Raw genomic sequence first — 21,298 nt, 5'->3', positions numbered from 1 at the left:
CCTACGTGCTCATCCTGGAACATTCTTTGTAAAGATCCTTGAACAAATATCAATGGTTACTTTATAGATTATTTTCTGGGCACAACTGCAGAAGGCTTTGTGCTTTCTCATGCTTCTCTCAAGAACAATAAGCAACTTAACATTCTTTACAGCCAACTCAACAGAAGAAAGGAAAGAACAAGTCAGAATCACAAGACCTAACTCCTTCATCCTGGGACCGTGGCTGCAAGATGAGGAGAGGGGGTTGGGGCTGTGCCTCCATTTTGTCAGTAATGCCTAACGCGGCTCCCGACACTTGAAGTTCCTTGAGAAGTCAGTAAAGTCTACAGAAATTACAAACTGCTAAATGCAACATTTCTTTGTAGAAATGTTAAGAGTCAAGTCTGCATGATGGTAGACCTAGAGCCAAAACAGACTGGAGCCCACAAGACTATGACAGAAGGAGCCAACGTGGCAGGCGGACAACTGGATGACTTGTGGTTCTTTTCAACAGACATGGCATCCAGCCACAAAACTTATGAACAAAACTTTTAATACAGTTACTGCATTTGTAAACATGCAGCACAGTTGAAAACAAAGAATTTAAAATCACAGAAATATATTTTGTATCTAAGAATAAACAAATACTAAAGAATTACATTTTTAATTTTTTTTAAGGAAAGGGACATTTATTTTTGTCAAGCACTGACAGGAAGTTGGGTTCAGAAGCTCTAACTTTCATAGGATTTCATGAGTCTATTCTTCAAAGTATGCTGTGTGAGGTTGCCCGAGGGAACATTTGACCACCTCGACTTCTCCACCTCCATTCTTCTCTCGCTGAAAGTGAATGCTAATGAAATCCTCTACAACTTCTTCATCTGTCGTCTGAAGGTCTTTCAGTCCTGTCAGAAGCACTGTCCTCTTAGATACTCCTGAAAATACCTAAGGAGGAAAATAGAAAAATAAAAGATAAATGGCAAATTTCTAAGAACTTTGAATTACAAAACTTTACATTTTATAAGCTCTGCTCAATATTTTGGACATTACCCTAAGAGAGACAAGGGGCCTCAGGAAGATTTTTCAAGGAGGAGAGTATCAGAGTTAGATGTGAGTTTCAGAAAGATAACTCTGGCAGAATTGTGACAAGTGATTAAATGAGTGATTAAATGGATGTTGGAGGTGACGCTAAACCAAGAGTTAGGCATGAGTTCTAGTTTTCAGGATGGTAGACTAGGTAGATCATGATGACCTTTCAGGAACAGAAAAGATGACCTTTCTTTTAGGAACAGAAAAAAGCAGCAGTAAAGATAATGAATTCAGAGAAAATAAGAAGCGAAAACCATTTTTAATGCCCAATGATAGTAGATATATGAGAAAAATGTAGTTATGTCTTCACATACAAAAATATACTGCCACAGTCAATTAAATAAGGTACAGTTTTACATTAAAAAGTATTCTTAAAATAGAAAAATTCATTCTGTACCAAGCAGATATGAAGAGACTATTTTGATATCCCTCATTAATAAGATTCAAATGAAAACAGAATCATAACTTTTTATTTTTGTGGGGGTGGGGAGTCAAGCAATTAGCTTCCAAAATGAAAGAAAAAAGATGACTTTACCTGAAACTTTTTCAAGTGTGTTTCTGTGTATGGAGAAACTGTAACTCTATGGCAGTTTTGATTTATATAAAGAGGATAGTCTTTCATTTTCAAAATCTTGTCAGCAACTAGAAATAAATTTTTTTTAATTATTTTCTTATTTATTATAAACATTTTCTTCTTTATCATAAATATATTTAACCAAAGGTAAAACTTCCTTCAAATAGAATGTCAAAGTAAACAGTGACTTGAGTGATTAATTTTTAAGAAACTCTGGCAGGAGGAGAAGGGGACGGCAGAGGATGAGATGGCTGGATGGCATCACCAACTCGATGGACATGAGTTTGGGTAAACTCCAGGAGTTGGTGATGGACAGGGAGGCCTGGCGTGCTGCGACTCATGGGGTCACAAAGAGTCGGACACGACTGAGCGACTGAACTGAAATGAACTGAACTGAAAGTCCCTTTTAAACAATTCACAGTACATAGTTTTGAAAAACATAAGACCAAATGATAATAAGACTTAGATAGCTCCATCTCTCTTAAACTACTAGTCAGTCAATGGACAGTGTGCTACAAAGTCCTCAGACAGACCCACCGTGAGCTACATAAAGCGGGATAACCATCTGCAAAAAGTAACCCAGCCACCCTAACAAAACCCAGTATTTCCCAATCTTTCAAGAAGTATACATGAAAAATATGATTAGAATACTCTCTATCTTTAGGTGAGAGATTTATAGAAAATTACTATATTACTATGATATATATAAAATTACTGTAACTGATACATGACATTCAGTAAACCTCTGTAATGATGTTAATCAAAGGTGGAGGGGTGCTGAATGTCATCCAGAAACATGAATGCAAATTAAAAAAAAAATTCATCGGTTTTCTCCAACATAAAAAATAATCAGAATTATTTTTAGAAGCATTTTTCTCCTAGAGGCGAAACAGCTAATGTGTCAAGATTGCATAAAGTTTAACAGAAACAGTTCTTAAGAATATCTGACCACTTCCTTTCTCCTCTCACCAGTCCACCTTGAATCAGCAATGTGGTACAGTGATTAAGAGTGCAGACCTTTGCTGGCGAGAACGTGGAGGAATTGGTACCCTGATACACTGCTGGTAGGAAGGCAATGGTGCAGTCACTGTGGAAAGCAGTATGGCGGTTCCTCAAACATTAAATATAGAATTACCATATTACCTAGCAATTCCAGAAAGATTTTGAAAAACATTCACCTAACCATAACTACATAACAGGACAAAGGGAGTTTGGAAATTTAAGGAAATGCCTCAATTTTTATTAAATTAATGTTCCTTATTATTTCAATTTTCTTTAAAAAGCATGTATTTTTTATTATGAAAAAACCCAATCAGGCAATGGCTTTTAATTGTATGGTTGGATTTCTATCATATGTAATAAACCCAGGAGAAGCCCTAAGAACTAACCAGAGCAAGAGACTTTTCTTATTGAAAATTACTTGACTTTGGACACAGTGAGGGAAGGAGAAGGTGGGAGGAATTGAGACAGTAGTACTGAAAATAAAATAGATACGTAAACTAGATAGCTAGTGGGAAGTTGCTGTATAACACAGGGAGCTCAACGTGGTGCTTTGTGACAGCCTGGGGGGATGGGGTAGGGGACTGATGGGAGGTTCAAGAGGGAGGGGACATATGTATACTTACGGCTGATTCACATTGTTACATGGCAGAAGCCAACACAATATTGTAAAGCAATTATCCTCCAATTAAAAATAAATTAATAAAAAAGAAAGTCACTTGAACGTATTAACAGAAGCAGCTGGAGAATCTTTCATTTTTAATCATAATAATGTTTGATTATTAATAATAATCAAATATATCAATCAAATAATCAAATAATCATAATAAAGATGATTTTAAAAGTCCATTTCTACTGAAAAAGGGAACAGCTCTTCTCTCCAATACCCCCTTTTTCTTCCTGGAAACAATTCCCTCCATCTAAGAGACCCTTGTCAATGGTAAAAAGTGAGATGGAAGAGACAGTTTTATATATATACACATACATATAGATACATATGTGTGAAAGTGAAAGTCGCTCAGTCGTGTCCGACTCTTTGTGACCCCATGGACTCTATAGTCCATGGAACTCTCCAGGCCAGAATATTGGAGTAGGTAGCCTTTTCCTTCTCCAGGGGATCTTCCCAACCCAGAGACTGAACCCTGGTCTCCCGCATTGCAGGCAGATTCTTTACCATCTGACCCACTAGGGAAGCCCTACATGGTAAAGAATCTGCCTGCAATGCGGGAGACTGGGATTCAATCCCTGGGTCGGGGAGATCCCCTGGAGAAAGGAAAGGCTAACTACCCCAGTATTCTTGACTGGAGAATTCCATGGACAGAAGGGCCTGGCGGGCTACAGTCCACGGAGCCGCAAAATTTCTCTGGCACACACCCACTGTGTGATCTTGGGTAAACTACTTATCTTGCATATGTCTTAGCTGCCTCATCATTAAAATGAATATAACACCTCCATTCAGAGTTGTGCTATGGATCAGAGGAGATGTATGTATAAAACACCCGGCTCCATGCCTGGCGGGCGATAGGAAGGCACTAACACAGAGTGACTTGTTATTTCTAATCTTATTCTTAACAGTATTCAGGAAAATCATTTTCAGGACACTACCATTTTATAAGGTTAAAAAATCCCTGTTATTATGCTGCCTAATAATTCCAAGTAAAAGAAGTAGAAAAAGAAATATTTTCAGACCTGGCAGAGCATAACTTAAACGCTAGAGTACTGTTTAACTCTCTCAGTGCCGGAATACCTCCACTTTCCACAAAGGTGATGAGGGCGCTCCGGGTCTGCTTGTCATACTCCACGTACTCCACTTCTCCGCCTCCGTTGCGAGACTTAGAGAAACTCAATTCTAGCTTGTCTCTCATCTGACTTTCTGGCAGTTCATCAGGAATGTCAGTAACGTTGATTTTCATTTTAGACACTCCTATGTGAACCTGGGAAATTGTTTCATGTTCAGGAATATGGATGAGACGTGTCCGTGCTTAATAGCATTCTAAAAAGCTTTGATCACCATGTTACCTGGAATTTGACTCCTGAATTTAATGAAACTGGGTTGGCCGTGAGCATCACATTTTCATTCTGTACCTGCACATGATGGTGTTCCATTCTGATCACATTTTGGGCAACTGAAAAATAATTTGGGAAGTATTAATTTCCAATATTTCAATACATTTTTACACATTTGGCTTAACAAAAAATAATCCTGGATAGTTTAACTTTAATTTTTTTTTTTTATTTTAAAAAAGTGTTTTTTTGGTGGTGTTTATTTTTGGTGATGCTGAGTTGTGGCGAGTGAGGCTTTCTCTCTAGTTGTGGCACATTGGCTCTAGAGAGTGGGCTCAGAAGCTGTGGTGCACCGGCTTAGTTGCCCCATGGCATGTGGGGATCTTAGTTTCCAGACTGGGGATCAAAGCTGCATCCCCTGCATTGGCAGGCAGGTTGTTAACCACAGGACCCCCAGGGAAGTCCCCAAATCTTCTTTAATTTTCAGGGATCTTATTTTTACATTTTTCTTAGGATTTCTAAATGATAATGGTGTTGCCACCAAACTAGGATATATTAATGTCAAAATACATCAGCAAAAAATTACAATGTAGAAATTCTCAAGTTTAAAAGATAAGCCTGATGATCCTTTAGAAATTCAGTACAGTCAACACCCTTCCTTTCCACTGTTGACAGAATTATCAGAGAATTCCCTCAGTACATTAAAGCACAGCCAGAAATTTCTTCCAGGTTGAGTAAGCTGGGAAGACTTGTAGATCAGTGTCATTCTGACAATTAATCTTTGTATCATTTCTCACTTCTTCTTAATATGTTACAAGCACCATAGAAATAAATATTTGTCCTTATCTCTGTCTTTCCCAAAGATTACATATTAAAGACCACATAGACTTAAATACCAAAGAGTGAGTCTTCATTTTTTTTGGATGGCGGGTCATATTTAACAAAGAATTCTACTTTACGCTCTTGAGATCATTCATTAAAAAGTCAATAGCCTTGGTATACTGACCACAAAACTATCAAATCTAATTTATCCATGCAAATAGGAAAGGTTCAGTAACATAATTTTGCCCAAAATCATTAAAATCCAACAGCAACTATATGTCAGTTTAAAATGCATGTATGTGTTTTTTTAAACTGTGTGACATGAGAGTTTATAACACTTTACTTGTTGATATTGGAGCTGTTTATTCTAATACGTCATGAAGACAAAAGATGCCCAGTCCTGGGCTTATAAACCTCACATGTGTTTATGACAACCAGAGAGCACACCACAGCCAGAGAAAGAGAGAAACAGGGCTGGAAAACAGGGCGTTGTCATGTGGGAATTCAGATGCCTCGTACCATGATATGACTCTGTCACTTGAATTGCAGCGTTTCTGTTGTTGTTAATGACAACAGGCAACAATAACAGAGGAGGCCAACTAGAAGTAATACTTAGATGATGCCTTTCCCTCCCAATCCCCACCTCTCCCTCGCCCCCCAAACCTCCAACATCTGGCGATCTGACGCAGCTGAGAGGCACTACTTGTGTTTCAACCCTTGTGACTCTGACTGTCAAAAGCCAACTCCCATTGATTTGTGTAGGAACCCAAAGTTGTCCCAGAGGAGCAGGACGTCAGAGGAGCAGGACGTCAGAGTCATGCCAAGGGTGGAAGCAGTGACACAGCTATCTCTGAAGAGAATCTTAATCTCAGCATCCCCAGGTAATTCCTATGAGGGATCCCAACTTTCCAAAGCCTCACTTCCATCTTCCAGTGATATCCCAGTTATATCCAGTTATATCCCAGTGACCACTGCCAACGGCCAACAGGGCTCTTGCCCTCACCCTCCATCCACAGCTACAGGGGTGGAGCCAGGGTGGACAAAGAGTGTGTGCAAATAGTGACCTGCCAGCATGCCTTTCTATTTATTTTCTGGCTATAGTAACTAACCAGGCATCAGGAGACATGAGTTATAATCATAGACTCCCCGTTCCTGAGCACTGGAAGGGCTTGTGAAGACTATCTGATCCCACTCATCACTTGACAAACCTGAGAACAGAGGCCCAGACGGTGGCCTGCTCAGAGGAATAGTGGTCCAGTAGAAAGGACAAGGCTACTCGGGGTTTGGTTCTCAGCTCGGCTGTTTATCACCTGCATGGACCCTATGCAAGCAAGTTTTTGTTTCCTTAGCTGAAAAATTTCTAACATGGAGCAACAATGACAACTAACATTTATTAAGTGTTTCTTATGTATCAGATACTGTGCTAAGTATTTTTTAAACACTTCTTATTTAATATTCAAAGCAATCCCATGAGGTAGGCACTGTCACAAAGCCTGCCATAAAAACTTGAGATTTATAAAGAACCCAACCCAAACTACACTTCTGTAAAGAGGCAAAGCTGGGGACTTCCCTGGCGGTCCAGTGGCTACAGCTCTTTGTTCCCAATGCAGGGAGCCCAGGGTCGGTGGTCCAGTGGTTAAGAATCTGCCTTCCAACGCAGGGGACATGGGTTGGACTCCCTGTTGGGGAACTAAGATCCCACATGCCACAGGGCAACTAAGCCTACGCACCGCAACAAAGATCCCAAGTGATGCAACCAAGACCTGACGCAGTCAATAAATAAATAAAGTGCTGTTTTGTTTTGTTAAAAAAAAAAAAAGAGGCAAAGCTGGCATTCAAAGCTAGATTCTCCTCATTAAGGTGTCCCCAGTTCTCAAGAGGGTTCCACACCATGGCAAACATCAGGTCCCACTCCAAGTCTTTGACTCCAGAGCTCTTTTCATTCTCATGTCTTGTGCTGCTGCTGCTGCTGCTGCTAAGTCGCTTCAGTCGTGTCCGACTCTGTGCGACCCCATAGTCGGAAGCCCACCAGGCTCCCCCGTCCCTGGGATTCTCCAGGCAAGAACACTGGAGTGGGTTGCCATTTCCCTCTCCAATGCATGAAAGTGAAAAGTGAAAGTGAAGTTGCTCAGTCGTATCCGACTCTTAGCGACCCCATGGACTGCATCCATGGGATTTTCCAGGCAAGAGTACTGGAGTGGGGTGCCATTGCCTTCTCCCTCATGCCTTGTGCACTTAGGTAAATCACTTAAACATCTGCAAATCTGGTTTCTTAATGATGTAAATAGTATCTCTATCTTATTACTTTTACAGAGTCATGTGAGTATAAAATGAGATCATGTCTGTCAGAACTCTCTGCTTTGCTACCTTGAAACATTATTACTAGTATTATCATTTGCAGGTAGCAGGAGAAGTATAAAAATGCAGCTATTGGACATCACAACACAGGTTTGCTTTCTAGAGCACTCATATTCTGTGCTAGTGATCATGTTCAAATCACTCAACATCTCAGAGTCTTGTTTTCTGGTCTGTAAAACAGGGATAATCATATCTACCTCAGGGCACCCCTGTGAGGATGAGACGAAATGATATAAAAATTCTAAAGCAATGGCCAATATCTACAAAAACTCTTTGGAAGTCCCAGTGCTTTCTAAAGGTAACACGGTCAAGTTTTTGAACATTAGTCATACCTTCTTCTTTTTCAAAGGTAATAAGTGCTTGTCCTTTTTGCAGCTCATAAGGGACTTTTGAGCTCACTTGACATGAATAGAAGATATCTGAAAACTCGCTGTCACTCTCAGGATTCTCCACAGATGTGAACTTTATCTTTGTTTCAGGAATATCCTCATTAATCTAATTCAAATAGAAAGGTTTGATTAAAATCAACACAAGAAGTAACTTAAGTCCTTCCAATAATAATGTGATCTGATCATCCAATAATTCATTCTCCACTGACATCACAACCCCACAGAACACTGAGTGTCGTCTTATTTATTATCACTAGTAATTGCTTCTTCCCAGAAAAGTACTCAGTAATCTAGTCAAATGCTGATCCTTTAATATTATTTCACAGATGAAATTGTAAGTATACAGTCTCTCACTTTTTCTAATCAATCAATGTTTAAACTGGTCAATATTGTGTGTTGTTCGGGTCTTAAGCCTACATCATTCCTACAGAAAAGTATCTTCTAAACAACTATGCCAATAATAGGCTGTTTCACAAAGGAATCATTGCACAGTATCTTTGGTCTCATTGCAAAGAGGTATGAAATAGACATGGGTGCATACTGCAGTTATTTTGACAGCAAACTCAGGTAATGTCATCCAAAGAGAAACTCCTAAATTCAGTTCAGTGACTTAAAATTTATCAAATTTAAATTCCCCCTTCCTCAACACCTGTCCATCAACTTTTTAACCATTCCCACAACTTAGGTTTATAAAAATGTGAAAGGACACCACTAGCAAGATTTGTAAAAAAAAAAAAAAAAAAAAAAACCAAATCTGGAGGATAAAGTTAAGTGGTTATACTTAGGTGCTGAAAATCACTAGGATGAACAGGTCTTTGTTGTTTAGTCTCTAAGTCATGTCTGACTCTTTTTGTAACCCCTTGGACTATAGCCTGCCAGACTCCTCTGTCCAAGCAAAAATACTGGAGTAGGTTGTCATTTCCTTCTCCAGGGGATCTTTCTGATCCAGGGACCCAATCCATGTCTTCTGCGTTGGCAGGCAGATTCTTTACTACTGAGCTGCCAGGGAAGCCCTGAACAAACAGTACAATCACACAAAAAGGCACAAATGACTCAGGTGTTTTTATTTCTATTTCTCATGGTCATTTTACATGTTGCAAGAAAAAGTGTTATCATGAAGAGATTAGGAAGAGCCAATGAGTCATTTGGTCTAATCTGACATTTATTCTACAATTTGACATGTCACTTCAGTAGAATTTCTGATTACCGTAAGTCTGATTTCAAAACAATCTGCAGTGTGAAAAGACAGTTTCCCAATAATGGAGAAACATCCAGTATACCCAGAATTGTCAAGAGCTTTCCCCAGTGAGAGTGAGAATGCCTGCTTCTAGTCCTGAGCGCACCATGGCAGGGAGCAATGCACTCAGGGTCCCTAGACCCCAGTTTTCAGTCCTCTGTGAAGTGGATCAACTGAGCTGGCTGGGTTCCCAAGGCCCTTTTGGGTTGTAGGATTAAGTGATTCTAGCTCCGGTCTAAAAATTATGCAGGATCTTAACAGAGACTTCTCTAAACCTCACAAACACAAGAAACCTCACTTTTGATATTTAACATTCTACCCCCAACTTCAGAAATAAAAAGTGATAATGCTTTAAAGTAAGTATTTTAACAATCTGGGTTTTGATGAAGAAAAAAGGAGTGAGAGCTGTCTAATTCAAACAAAGGAAAAATTAAGAAAGAATTTAAATGGTGAAAATACTCTTCCAATTTTTTTTTAAAACTGTGAACCTCACTTAAATTATTACTTGGATGAGGAGAGCAATGAAAGAACTTAGCGAGAAGACCAAGAATTTGATCCAAAAGTGATTGATAATGACCATTACTGGGGGGCTGTGTGTGTTGTACTAATGTATGCTATGCTAAGTCACTTCAGTCGTGTCCGACTCTGTGCGACCCCATAGACTGCAGCCCACCAGGCTCCCCCATCCCTGGGATTCTCCAGGCAAGAACACTGGAGTGGGTTGCCATTTCCTTCTCCAACGCACGAAAGTGAAAAGTGAAAGTGAAGTCGCTCAGTCGTGTCCGACTCTTCGCAACCCTATGGGCTGTAGCCCACCAGGCTCCTCCGTCCATGGGATTCTCCAGGCAAGAATACTGGAGTAGGTTGCCATTTCCTTCTCCAGAGGATCTTGCGGACCCAGGGATTGAACTCAGGTCTCCCACAATGCTTTACTGAGACCTGAACTCAGGTCTCCCGCAGACTCTTTACCATCTGAGCCAACAGGGAATCCCAGCATAAATGTACAGCAAGATGAAATTTTACAGAGAGATCATGCACCTGTGACCAGCAACCAGATCAATCATCAGAACAAGATCAACAACTCAGAACCCTCTGGGGTTCCCTTCTAGTTTCTACCTGCCTCTAACAGTAAACACCATACTAACTTCTAACACTGTGCTTTTGTGCTCTACTTAAGTCAAAGCATATGGTATGCCCTCTTTTTCCTTTTTTGGCTCAACACTGTGTCTATGAAATTCATCCATATTATTGCATACAGTTATTGCATGTTCATTTTCATTGCTGTGCAGTATTCCATTATGTGAATACACCCCAATTTATAAATTCATTCTACTATGGAGGGACAGTTGAGTTGTTTTCAGTTTGGAGCTGTTGTAAACAGTGGTGACATGAATGATCATAATGTCTTAGAAATGACTTCTGTATCATTAAATTTCTTTTTCTGAAAAAAAATAGCATCTGTTAAAAATGAGATACAAAAATAATTAAAGGGGTACCTGGGAGGTCCTGGTGGTTTCTTGTAACTCAGCTTCAAGTTTTTGGATCTCCTCCTTTAACTGAATATTTTCCTTTGTAATTTCACTAATTAATTTCTAAAAAATAAAATAACAGTCCAAATTTAAAGAGCCTCAACTTCATTTTTCCAAATGAGTTAAAGAAGCAAAATTTCTCTCTCTGAACAAGGCAAAGAAAGACATTAGATAGTCTCAGAATAAATATGATCACATGAATAAACATTTGTACAATGTTATACATCATTATCTGTTGATTTTCCTATCACTGCCAAGGATTATTATCTCTATCATACAAACAAGGAAACCACCTTTCATGCTAGACCAAAGTCACAGAAATGTTTATAGTAGAGCAAGGATTGAGACCCATGTCTTCTGAATCTTAGCTCAGTGCTCTACCAACTCGTTCCTAGCTATTTGTGACTCCAACATGAATTTCAAATTGCACCGTAATTGTGGACATATGTTAGTCTGGGGCAATTAAAGATTTTTTTCCACAGTATAGCTCAGGAAGTTTAAAGCATAGCCTCCATTCCATCTTGGGTCTGATCATATAATTGTTAACAAAGCTCTTAACTTCTAGGTGCAAGTCAAAGAAATGAGAGGAAGTGAAAAAGCAGTTAATGTGAGTTGTGCAAGAGAAAGAATAGAAATGTGATTCTTCTTGTCAGTCTTGAATACTAGAAGTAAAAAAAACAAACAAACAAACAAACAAAAAACTGAAAACCCTAATATTCTCCCAAATTCAAGTTAATTTTGGACAAAGACATATGAAACATGCCTCACTGCAAAACCAATAGATATAAGTCAATTTTTAATAGTACTCAGTAATTTTTCCTTTTTACCTGGTTTTGTTTATCATTCATAACTTCTTCAGCTTGCTCACATTCCTTAAGAACTTGTTCTTTGTTATCTTCATCAGCTGCCATGACTCCCTAATTATTATAAAAAATAAATACTTCACCAACTAGTACAGCCACTATGGAGAACAGTGTGGAGATTCCTTACAAAACTGGAAATAGAACTGCCATAAGACCCAGCAATCCCACTGCTGGGCATACACACCAAGGAAACCAGAATTGAAAGAGACATGTGTACCCCAATGTTCATTGCAGCACTGTTTACAAAAGCCAGGACTTGGAAGCAACCTAGATGTCCCTCGGCAGACGAATGGATAAGAAAGCTGTGGTGCATATACACAATGGAGTATTACTCAGCTATTAAAAAGAATGCATTTGAATCAGTTCTAATGAGGTGGATGAAACTGGAGCCTATTATACAGAGTGAAATAAGTCAGAAAGAAAAACATCAATACAGCACATCAATGCATATATATGGAATTTAGAAAGATGGTAACGATGACCCTATATGTGAGACAGCAAAAGAGACACAGATGTAAAAAACAGACTTTTGGACTCTGTGGGAGAAGGCGAGGGTGGGATGATTTGAGAGAATAGCATTGAAACATATATATTATCATATGTGAAATAGATCGCCAGTCTAGGTTTGATGCATGAGACAGGGTGCTCAGGGCTGGTGCACTGAGATGACCCTGAGGGATGGGATGGGGAGGTAGGTGGGAGGGGGGTTCAGGATGGGGAACACATGTTGATTCATGTGAATGTATGGCAAAAACCACCACAATGTTGTAAAGTAATTAGCCTCCAATTAAAATAAATAAATAAATACTTCACAAATGGTACATACATACAAAGTCAAGAAGAACAAATATCTTTTACCCTTTTATGGATAAAACATCTCTTCTTTGCTATATCTTTTCCCCTACCACCAAAGTCTTTATTATCATGTGAATTATATTCAAACAAATTCTGTATTTCAAATAACTTTCACATCTATAAATATTTAAAAGGTTCTAAAAATCCTTTGCATTTCAATACCATAATAAAACATAATAGGTATTAACATTCCTTTGTAGTTCTCATCTCAATCATGATATGACGCTACATTTTAAAAGACTATTATTTCAGTCCTCTAGACTTTTTCCAAAGGCTTTAATTTAAATATTTAATTCTCCTTATTATACTCCAAGAATGTAACGGAGTGAAAATATCTCCAAACACCTTTCCTCTATGATAACAGAGGTTTTCACAAAACTTCCCCTGAGTTCATACACTTGAACATGAAAAAAAAAAATTCATATTTATTGCTAAAAATCTCTGATTGAAATGGCATTCTCTTCAAACATGAATATAGGCAACAGGTCACGTGGTATTTGCAGCACCCGTGACAAAAGTCACCAGGGCATGTGCCTCAATTACTGAAGCCCTTGTGCCCTAGAGTCCATGCTCTGCAGCAAGAGAACCCAGCACAGTGAGAAGCCCAAGCACTGCAACTAGAGAGCAGGCCTCCCTCACCACACCCAGAGAAAAGCCCTCACAGCAACGAAGACCCAGTGAAGATCATAATACAGTCTTATAATCAACTGTAGTATACTGGTCAAGAGGAAAGTGAAGTAAAGTGTTAGTCGCTCAGTGTCCGACTCTGCAACCCCATGGACTGTAGCCCACCAGGCTCTTCTATACATGGGATTCTCAGGCAACAATACTGGAGTGGGTTGCCATGCCCTTCTCCAGGAGATCTTCCTGACCTAAGGATCGAACCCCAGCCTCTTGGGTCTCCTGCATTGGCAGGCAGGTTCTTTACCACTAGCGCCACCTGGGAAGGTATCAGTATACTGGTATACATTACTAAATTAAAAATTTGCTTTTTAAATAACACTGATAATCATATTTCAATATAATTGGTTTCCTATATAATTCTCTGTATTTTCTTTTAGACTGCTTAAAATACTTTTTGAGAAAAGCTCATAGGCTTTATCAGACTGGCATCAAAAGACTAAGAACTCTTGCCTGCATATGAATTTACCTAAATGGAGAAGTCCCAGATCAAACATGACACAAGGAATATCACAACTATTTTTACTGTTTTAGAAACATATTAATAATGTGTCTATCAACACAATCTTCCAAGATTTCAACTGACTAAATTCTCACTATTCCTCTAGAACAAACAGAAAAGACAGGTATTCCTCTTTAAAAATACAATAGAAGATTAGCAAAAAATTAATTATGGCTTAGTTTACTCAGTGTGAACCCAAGCAGTGTCCAAAAAATTGGTCATATGGTAATTCTACTTTCAATTTTTTGAGGATTCTCCATAACTATTTCCCATAGTGAATGCACCAATTTACATTCACATCAGGAGTGCACAAGGGTTCCCTTTTCTCCACATCCTCACAGCATTTGTTAACTCTTATCTTTTTGATGATGGCCATTCCAATAGATGTAAGGTGTTATCTCACTGGGATTTCAATTTACCTTGCACTAGTGATTAGTAATGTTGAGCATCTTTTCATGTTCCTATCTCTCTTTCATATATCTTCTTTGGAGAAATGTCTTTTTAAGTCCTTTTGCCTGGTTTTTAATTGAGTTATTTGATATTTTGGTATTGAGTTTCATGAGTTCTTTATATATTTTGGATATTAACCCCTTATCAGATATACTGCAGCTTCCCCTGTGGCTCAGCAGGTAAAGAATCCACCTGCAATGCAGGAGACGCAGGAGACACAGTTTTGATCCCTGATCAAAACAATCCCTTGGAGAAGGAAATGGCAGCCCACTCCAATGGACTGGATTTTCCTGCCTGGAAAATCCCATGCACAGAGGAGCCTGGCGGGCTATAGTCAAAAGGGTGGCCAAGAGTCTGACATGAAAGCACTGTACATATACATACATCAGATATGTGGTTTGGAAATATTTTTTTCCATTCCATAGGCTGTCTTTTTACATTGTTTATGGTTTCTTTTGCTGCACAGAAGCTGTTTAGTTTAATATGGTCCTGTAACTTCACAACTTCACTTCTGGAAATATATCCAAAGGAAAAGAAAATCCTAACTTGAAAAGATTTCTGTATCCCCTGTTCATTGCAGCATTATTTATAATAGCCAAGACATGGAAACAACCTACGTGTCCATCAGTGGATGGATGAATGAATAAACAAAGTGTTGTGTGTATGTGTATATATACATTGTATATATATACATTTATATACATTGTGATATTATTCAGCCATAAAAAAAAATGAGGAAATTCTACCATTTGCAACAACATGGATGGACCTTGAAGGCATGATGTTAAATCAGACAGAAAAAGACAACTATTGTATGATCTCACATATAGAGTCTAAAAACAAAAACAAAAAAAACGAAACCAAATTAAACTCATAGAAGAAAAAGACCAGATTTGTGCTTACCAGAGGTAAGTGGTCTTAAGCTTACCTTTCCTTTGGAGGAAAGTGGTCAAAAGCTACAAACTTCCAGTTATAAGATAAATAAGTAGTAGGTATGTAATGTACTTGTCGTGTCCGACTCTGTGCGACCCCATAGACGGCAGCCCACCAGGCTCCCCCGTCCCTGGGATTCTCCAGGCAAGAGTACTGGAGTGGGTTGCCATACACACAATGACTGTAGCTAACACTGCTATGATACATACATAAGGAAGTTGTTAAGAGAGTAAATCCTGAGTTCTTATCACAAGGAGAAATTTTTTTCTGTCTTTTCTTTTTATTGTATCTATATTACAAGAATGGATGTTAGCCGAACCTAATATGATAATCATTTCATAATATGTGTGAGTCAAGGCATCATGCTATAAACTTATACAGTGGTGTATATCAATTAATTTTCAGTAACACCAGAAAAAAAAAAAAAAAACAAAAAAAGGAAGCATCAGCAGTCATGAAGCACCTAGATCTTGGCTTCTAATCTATTTTCCAATGAAAGGATCTCCTTTGAGCAAAAGGAGCCCTCAAAAGGGCAGGAATACACAAGATGAGCATGGAGCTCCCAGTGGCCAAAGGTACATAAACATGATTTATCAAGTAAGTAAAAATGCGGAGGACAATAGGAGCCAGGTTCTTCATTGTCAGAGAAGGTGACTGTAAATATGGAAAGGGAGAAAAATAGAATTAATGCTATGAAATGGAACTGGAGATATCAGTATAATCTCATGATTTCTGATGGACTGATAGGAAAGTACAGAAATTTAAATATAGGTATAAGTGTGCATACGTGTGATATGTCCCAATTCTGTCTGCTAAAAGGGCCTGGAAATAAAGACAATAGCAATGAGCACATTTAGCATCCAGAATTGGGTTTCTAAAACCATTCTCAGCTACCAGGAACCAAGGCCATTCAGAGAAACGACCGTTTCTAGAACTGGGACAGGAAAGGTATAAGACAAGTGTCTTATGATGCCAGAAAGCAAGATGTGCTCAAAGAATAATGAGAATATGTCACAAGAACGGAGTCCAGCTTGAGGGGGTTCTTACTGGAAAAATTTGGGAATTGATTAAGCATAGAGATAAATGACAGTAATAATTAAATCCACTTAGTACTAAAACAGATAGATAGATTGATATTTTCGTGAAAAAAGGACCATTTAAGTAGCTTAAAATACTTACCCACAAGTACTGCTAACCAAATTCCAGTGCAATCTCAATCACTTAGGTGTTTTGAGTACTCACCAGTTCTGGCACTCACCAGACCTGAAGGAGATCAACAACTTCAGCAGGGCTAACTATCAGCTTGCCCTTTTGCACTGAACATATCAAGCTGATTTTCAAGAATATAAGCACCACAAGGGCAGTGATTTTTGTTTTGTTCTCGAAAGTATGCCCTACTTCATCCAGAACGATACTGGAACAGTACCAAAAGAATGCTAGGGACATTGTTCGTACTCAAGAAATGATATCTTTAAATTGTGTTAAAGTTTCCTTACACTGAGCAACCTGTTCTTGAACTTCACATAAGTAAAATAATCTAGCATGTGTCCTTTTATACGTGCTAGAGTTTTAAACTCAACATGTTTTGGGGATTTGTTCACGTTATTGCATGTATTAGTAGCGTATTCCTTTTTATTGCTGTGTAGTATTCCTTGCATGGATAGTTCACACTTGGTTTATCCATTCTCCTGGTGGTGGGTATTTGGTTGTTTTCAGTTTGGGGGTCACTATGAAGAAAGCTTCTTAACACAAAACAAAAACAAAAGAAATACTTCCCCAAAAAACACTTATTAATTTCAAAGGGGAAAGGAGTAAATTTTAGTGAAGAAGCCAGGCAGACGCCACTATAATGAAGTAGTCAAAGTACATAATGAGATACATCCAAATTATCTGACATATGATAGGCCCACCAAGAGCACAGCAAGACTTCTGTGATATTCCTGCCAAAGATGCATAAGCTGAATCTAAGAATGAGGAAACAGGAAACACACTGACCTGTTCTCTTCAAAAGTGTTAAGCACATGAAAGCTAAGTAAAGACTGAGAAACTGTCCCAGACAGGAGGCTAAAGATACATCGTAACTAAACACCAGGCATAATTCTTAACTGTTTGTTATACACTATATAACAGGGACAACTGGCAAAATTCAAACTAGATTGAAGGATTAGATGGCTTTAATGTACCTATATTAATTTTCTGATCTTGATCACTGTATTGTAGTTATGTAAAGAACACCTTTTCTTTTTTTTTTTTTTACAGGAAATAAATACTCAAGACTTCCAGGTTAATGGGTCATGATACCTACACTCAAATAACTCAAGAAAAAGAAAAGTTGTTACTTGTAACTTTTCTGTAAGTTTGAAAGGGTTCAAAAAAAATTTTAAAGATACATATTAGTAGTTCTTATTGCATCAACAACTGCAGAGTCTTTACAACCATATTCATCCCAGATCTTACACAATTTAACCCCAACTAGCGACTTCACTTTCACTTTCATGCATTGGAGAAGGAAATGGCAACCTACTCCAGTGTTCTTGCCTGGAGAATCCCAGGGACGGGGGAGCCTGGTGGGCTGCAGTCCATGGGGTCGTGAAGAGTCGGACACAACTGAGCAACTTCACTTTCACACACTGGAGAAGGAAATGGCAACCTACTCCAGTGTTCTTGCCTGGAGAATCCCAGGGACGGGGGAGCCTGGTGGGCTGCCGTCTATGGGGTCACAAAGAGTTGGACACGACTGACATGACTTAGTAGTAGTCTTACTTTGGCCACCTCATGCGAAGAGTTGACTCATTGGAAAAGACTCTGATGCTGGGAGGGATTGGGGGCAGGAGGAGAAGGGGACGGCAGAGGATGAGATGGCTGGATGGCATCACCGGCTCGATGGACATGAATTTGAGTGAACTCTGGGAGTTGGTGATGGACAGGGAGGCCTGGTGTGCTGCAATTCATGGGGTCGCAAAGAGTCAGACACGACTGAGTGACTGAACTGAACTGAACTGAGTCTTATTTAGACAACTCCTGGACCAGGTTCCTTAACCATACTGAACAATCTAAGGGTTTCTCTTCTCCCTCATGTCCCTCAATGTCACATCCTCCCCCCCCTGCCAATCTTAATTGCCACTTAATGAAATCCTACTGTTCTTCAATGTCCATCCCAAATGCCCCCCCCTCCCCACCCAAGTTCTTGAAGTCTTTTCTGATTCCCCCAGATGATATTACTTCTCCCCCATTACCTCTTTTGGGGAGCTTTATTTGTGTACTTGTGTCATTTTCCATGACAAGATGGTCATGACCTTGAGGCCAGGGACTACATTCCCTCTTCCTTGTATCCATTCAGAGCATGAGTTCACATACTGAAAACACTTAATGTTTATAGGACTGCCTGGTATCTTGACTCAGGTATTTGCTCAGCCCTGGACACCTGGGGCATGCAGTGTTCTATACAATGTTCTCATTACATTTCCAGAAAGCAGAAACTGCAACGTTCTTTAACTGCTTTTTTAAGTCTATTCTTAAATGCTTGTAATAAAAGCTCTCAATAATACATTTAACTCATATAAATGGTCTACTACATCATATTCCCAGAACTTGTTACAGCATATCTAGTATCTGGATACTTTCCCTCCTTGACGAATGGGATGTATAGTAATAGCTTTCCTTTTATGCACTCAAAAGGTAAGCAAAATAATGGCCCTTTTAAAGAGGTCCACATCCTAACCCCCATAATCTGTGAAAATGTTGGGTTATACTGCAAAGGAGAACCAAGGTTACAGACTGAATTAAGGTTGCTAATTTACAGCTGACTTTATAATATAAACCTCTTCCTGGATTATTGGTGGGGAACAGCGTAATCACCAGGCTCCTTCTTCAAAGTGAAAGAGGAAGGCAGAAGAGCAGAATCAGAGTGAGACGTGACAAGGGAAGAATAGTCAGAGAGATGCAAAGCTGCTGGTTTTGAGGATGCAGAAAGGGCACCACTGAGCCAAAGGAGATGAGCAATCTATAGAAGCAGAAAAGACAAGAAAACAGGTTCACACCATTAGCCTCCAGAAAGGCAGGCAGAGCCGCTGACACCTTGATTTTAACCTAGCGATGCCCACCCAGACTTATACTGAATTTTTTTTTTTTTTTTTTTTGGTGGTAATTTGGCCAGGTTGCAGGGCATGTAGGACCCTAGTTCCTCGACCAGGGATCAAACCCACAGCCTCTGGAATGGAAACACAAAGTCTAACCACTGGACGGCCAGGGAAATCCCCCATACATAATTTTAAGATAAATCTGTAGCTTTTAAGGTTTTACTGAGTCCATGATAATTTATTATGGCAGCAAATGAAAAAAACAGTACAAATTACCTCCACCTGTTCACCACCTATTTCCCTAACATATTCACTGTGGTGCCAGGACTGATAGAGGCAAAGCTTCCCATACGCATGCCTGGCAGCAAAAACAAAGGAAATGAGGCAAAGGAAGGAAAAAAGGAGGTGGAGATGCACAGACACGATTGCTTCTTGTTGTTTTTTAACTTATGTGTGTCGCATAGATAGGGAAACACCACATTCTGTTTTGGATGTCTCTTTAAATAAAATCCCTGTATGTTCTGAAAAATCAGGTACGACTGCCAAACCCTGCGCCTGCCAAGAGACTAAATCTCCCTAAGGAATCTGTTTTCCTAATAACTTTCTCCAGAGACACTACAGAAACAGTGGGGAAACACAAACCATTTTAAGTTTCAATTTCCTAAATTAAGCAAAGCACAGGAGACGGGGTCAGAGGCCTGGACTGCAGGCAGAAAGCCCCGCGGGCAGGGGGCAGGCGCGCCCCCTCGGCGACTAGGTGGTCCCCACGACCTCGGCAGCGGGCAGCGCCGGAGGGCGGCGCAGGGGAGGGGGGCGCAAAGCCAACGACCCCCCCCCCCCCTCCCGCCACTCTCCGCCAGGCGTCCCCACCAACCCTCAACCCTCCCGGAGGTCCCCGGCCCCGCGGAGCCCTTCTTGTCGCCACTCACGGACTCTCCAGACCGGGCCACTAGGAGCAGGAACGACAGCGCGGGAAGGGGTCGCCCACTCACGCGCCTCGGCCGGCCGAGCGCCGCGCCCAAGTTCCCGGAAACCTCGCTGGCGGCGCGGGTTAGTCGCTGGAACCCTCGGGGCCTGGCTGGGGCTCCCTTGTCCGGAAGCGCCTTCAGCCTTTTTCAAATGGATGGCTCGCGGATCAACAGTTTGCTTCCTTTAAAAAAAAGAAAGAAAGAATAAAAGAAGAAAACTACCAAAGGATGAGTTTCTTTCAGTCTAGTCACTGGTCGAATACCAAACTGGGTTCTCCAATGATTAGTCACTAACAAGTTATACCTATTTTCACTTTCGATTTTTAAAATGTTTTGGTTTTGTTTTTGTTTGGAGGAAATCTACTCCCAAAGTATTCCTGAAGTTTCCATAAACACTCATTTTAGGACATGTTTTAAAAACCACTCCTTCGGATATGTATCACAGGACGTGTTCTTGGAAAAATGCACAGAAACCAAATAAAGCCAAGTGGCATTCTCTCTTCAGACAGTAACTCTCACTGTAATCTGTCGGTCACTATAACCTTAATCCACAAATCCTCGCAGCCAGCACAAGGTCTACTTTTATGTGTTTCTTTTGTAACTTCACAGGAAAAGTGTGGTGTTCAGCTGATTTCTGTGATCCATGTCCCTTGAAACTTTTCTTATAATCTTTGGCATTATTGTGAAGCTTGTAAACAAATACTTCACTAGGTGTGATCTTTTTCTTTGAAATGGAAAACATCTGGTTTATTTCAAAAACGGCAGTGTTTCTGAATCCTACATAGAGAACCACCCCACAGCTGCACCTTACTGTAAATAGGTCAGGGAGCAGATGCATGAAAATGACTTCTAGACAGAAATTCTAGTTGATAGGGCTGTATAGTCATATGTAAAACTGACATATTATCTGATAAAAGACTAACCAAAATCAAATTCCTTTATATCAAGAATTTTGATGGCAATCTAGTTTACGTTGGGCTTCCTAACTGA

The 21,298-nt window shown here is 39.7% G+C and overlaps 1 protein-coding gene across 3 annotated transcripts; it reads right to left on the bottom strand.

The window, feature by feature from the left end:
• Positions 1 to 515: 515 nt before the first annotated feature.
• Positions 516 to 20,745, bottom strand: NMI (N-myc and STAT interactor). 3 transcript variants are annotated; one of them, XM_006052113.3, is made up of 9 exons: positions 20,613 to 20,745; positions 20,270 to 20,490; positions 11,805 to 11,894; positions 10,945 to 11,040; positions 8,155 to 8,317; positions 4,658 to 4,764; positions 4,386 to 4,572; positions 1,601 to 1,707; positions 516 to 921 (listed from the first exon to the last, which is right to left on the bottom strand). In XM_006052113.3, the coding sequence occupies exons 3-9, from the start codon at positions 11,886 to 11,888 to the stop codon at positions 736 to 738; spliced, it is 930 nt and encodes a 309-aa protein (XP_006052175.1). In that variant the 5' UTR covers positions 11,889 to 11,894; positions 20,270 to 20,490; positions 20,613 to 20,745; the 3' UTR covers positions 516 to 735. The 3 variants fall into 3 exon arrangements, with proteins under 3 accessions (XP_006052175.1, XP_006052176.1, XP_006052178.1); XM_006052114.3 differs by lacking the exon at positions 20,613 to 20,745 and having other exon boundaries at positions 20,333 to 20,594; XM_006052116.2 differs by lacking the exons at positions 20,270 to 20,490; positions 20,613 to 20,745 and adding an exon at positions 20,531 to 20,549.
• Between the last annotated feature and the right edge of the window lie 553 nt (positions 20,746 to 21,298).

This window comes from Bubalus bubalis, chromosome 2 (assembly GCF_019923935.1).
Source record: "Bubalus bubalis isolate 160015118507 breed Murrah chromosome 2, NDDB_SH_1, whole genome shotgun sequence".
In the NCBI taxonomy this organism is placed as follows: domain Eukaryota; kingdom Metazoa; phylum Chordata; class Mammalia; order Artiodactyla; family Bovidae; genus Bubalus; species Bubalus bubalis.
The sequence above is the reverse complement of the archived record's forward strand: the minus strand, read 5'-3'. Positions and strand labels throughout refer to the sequence as shown.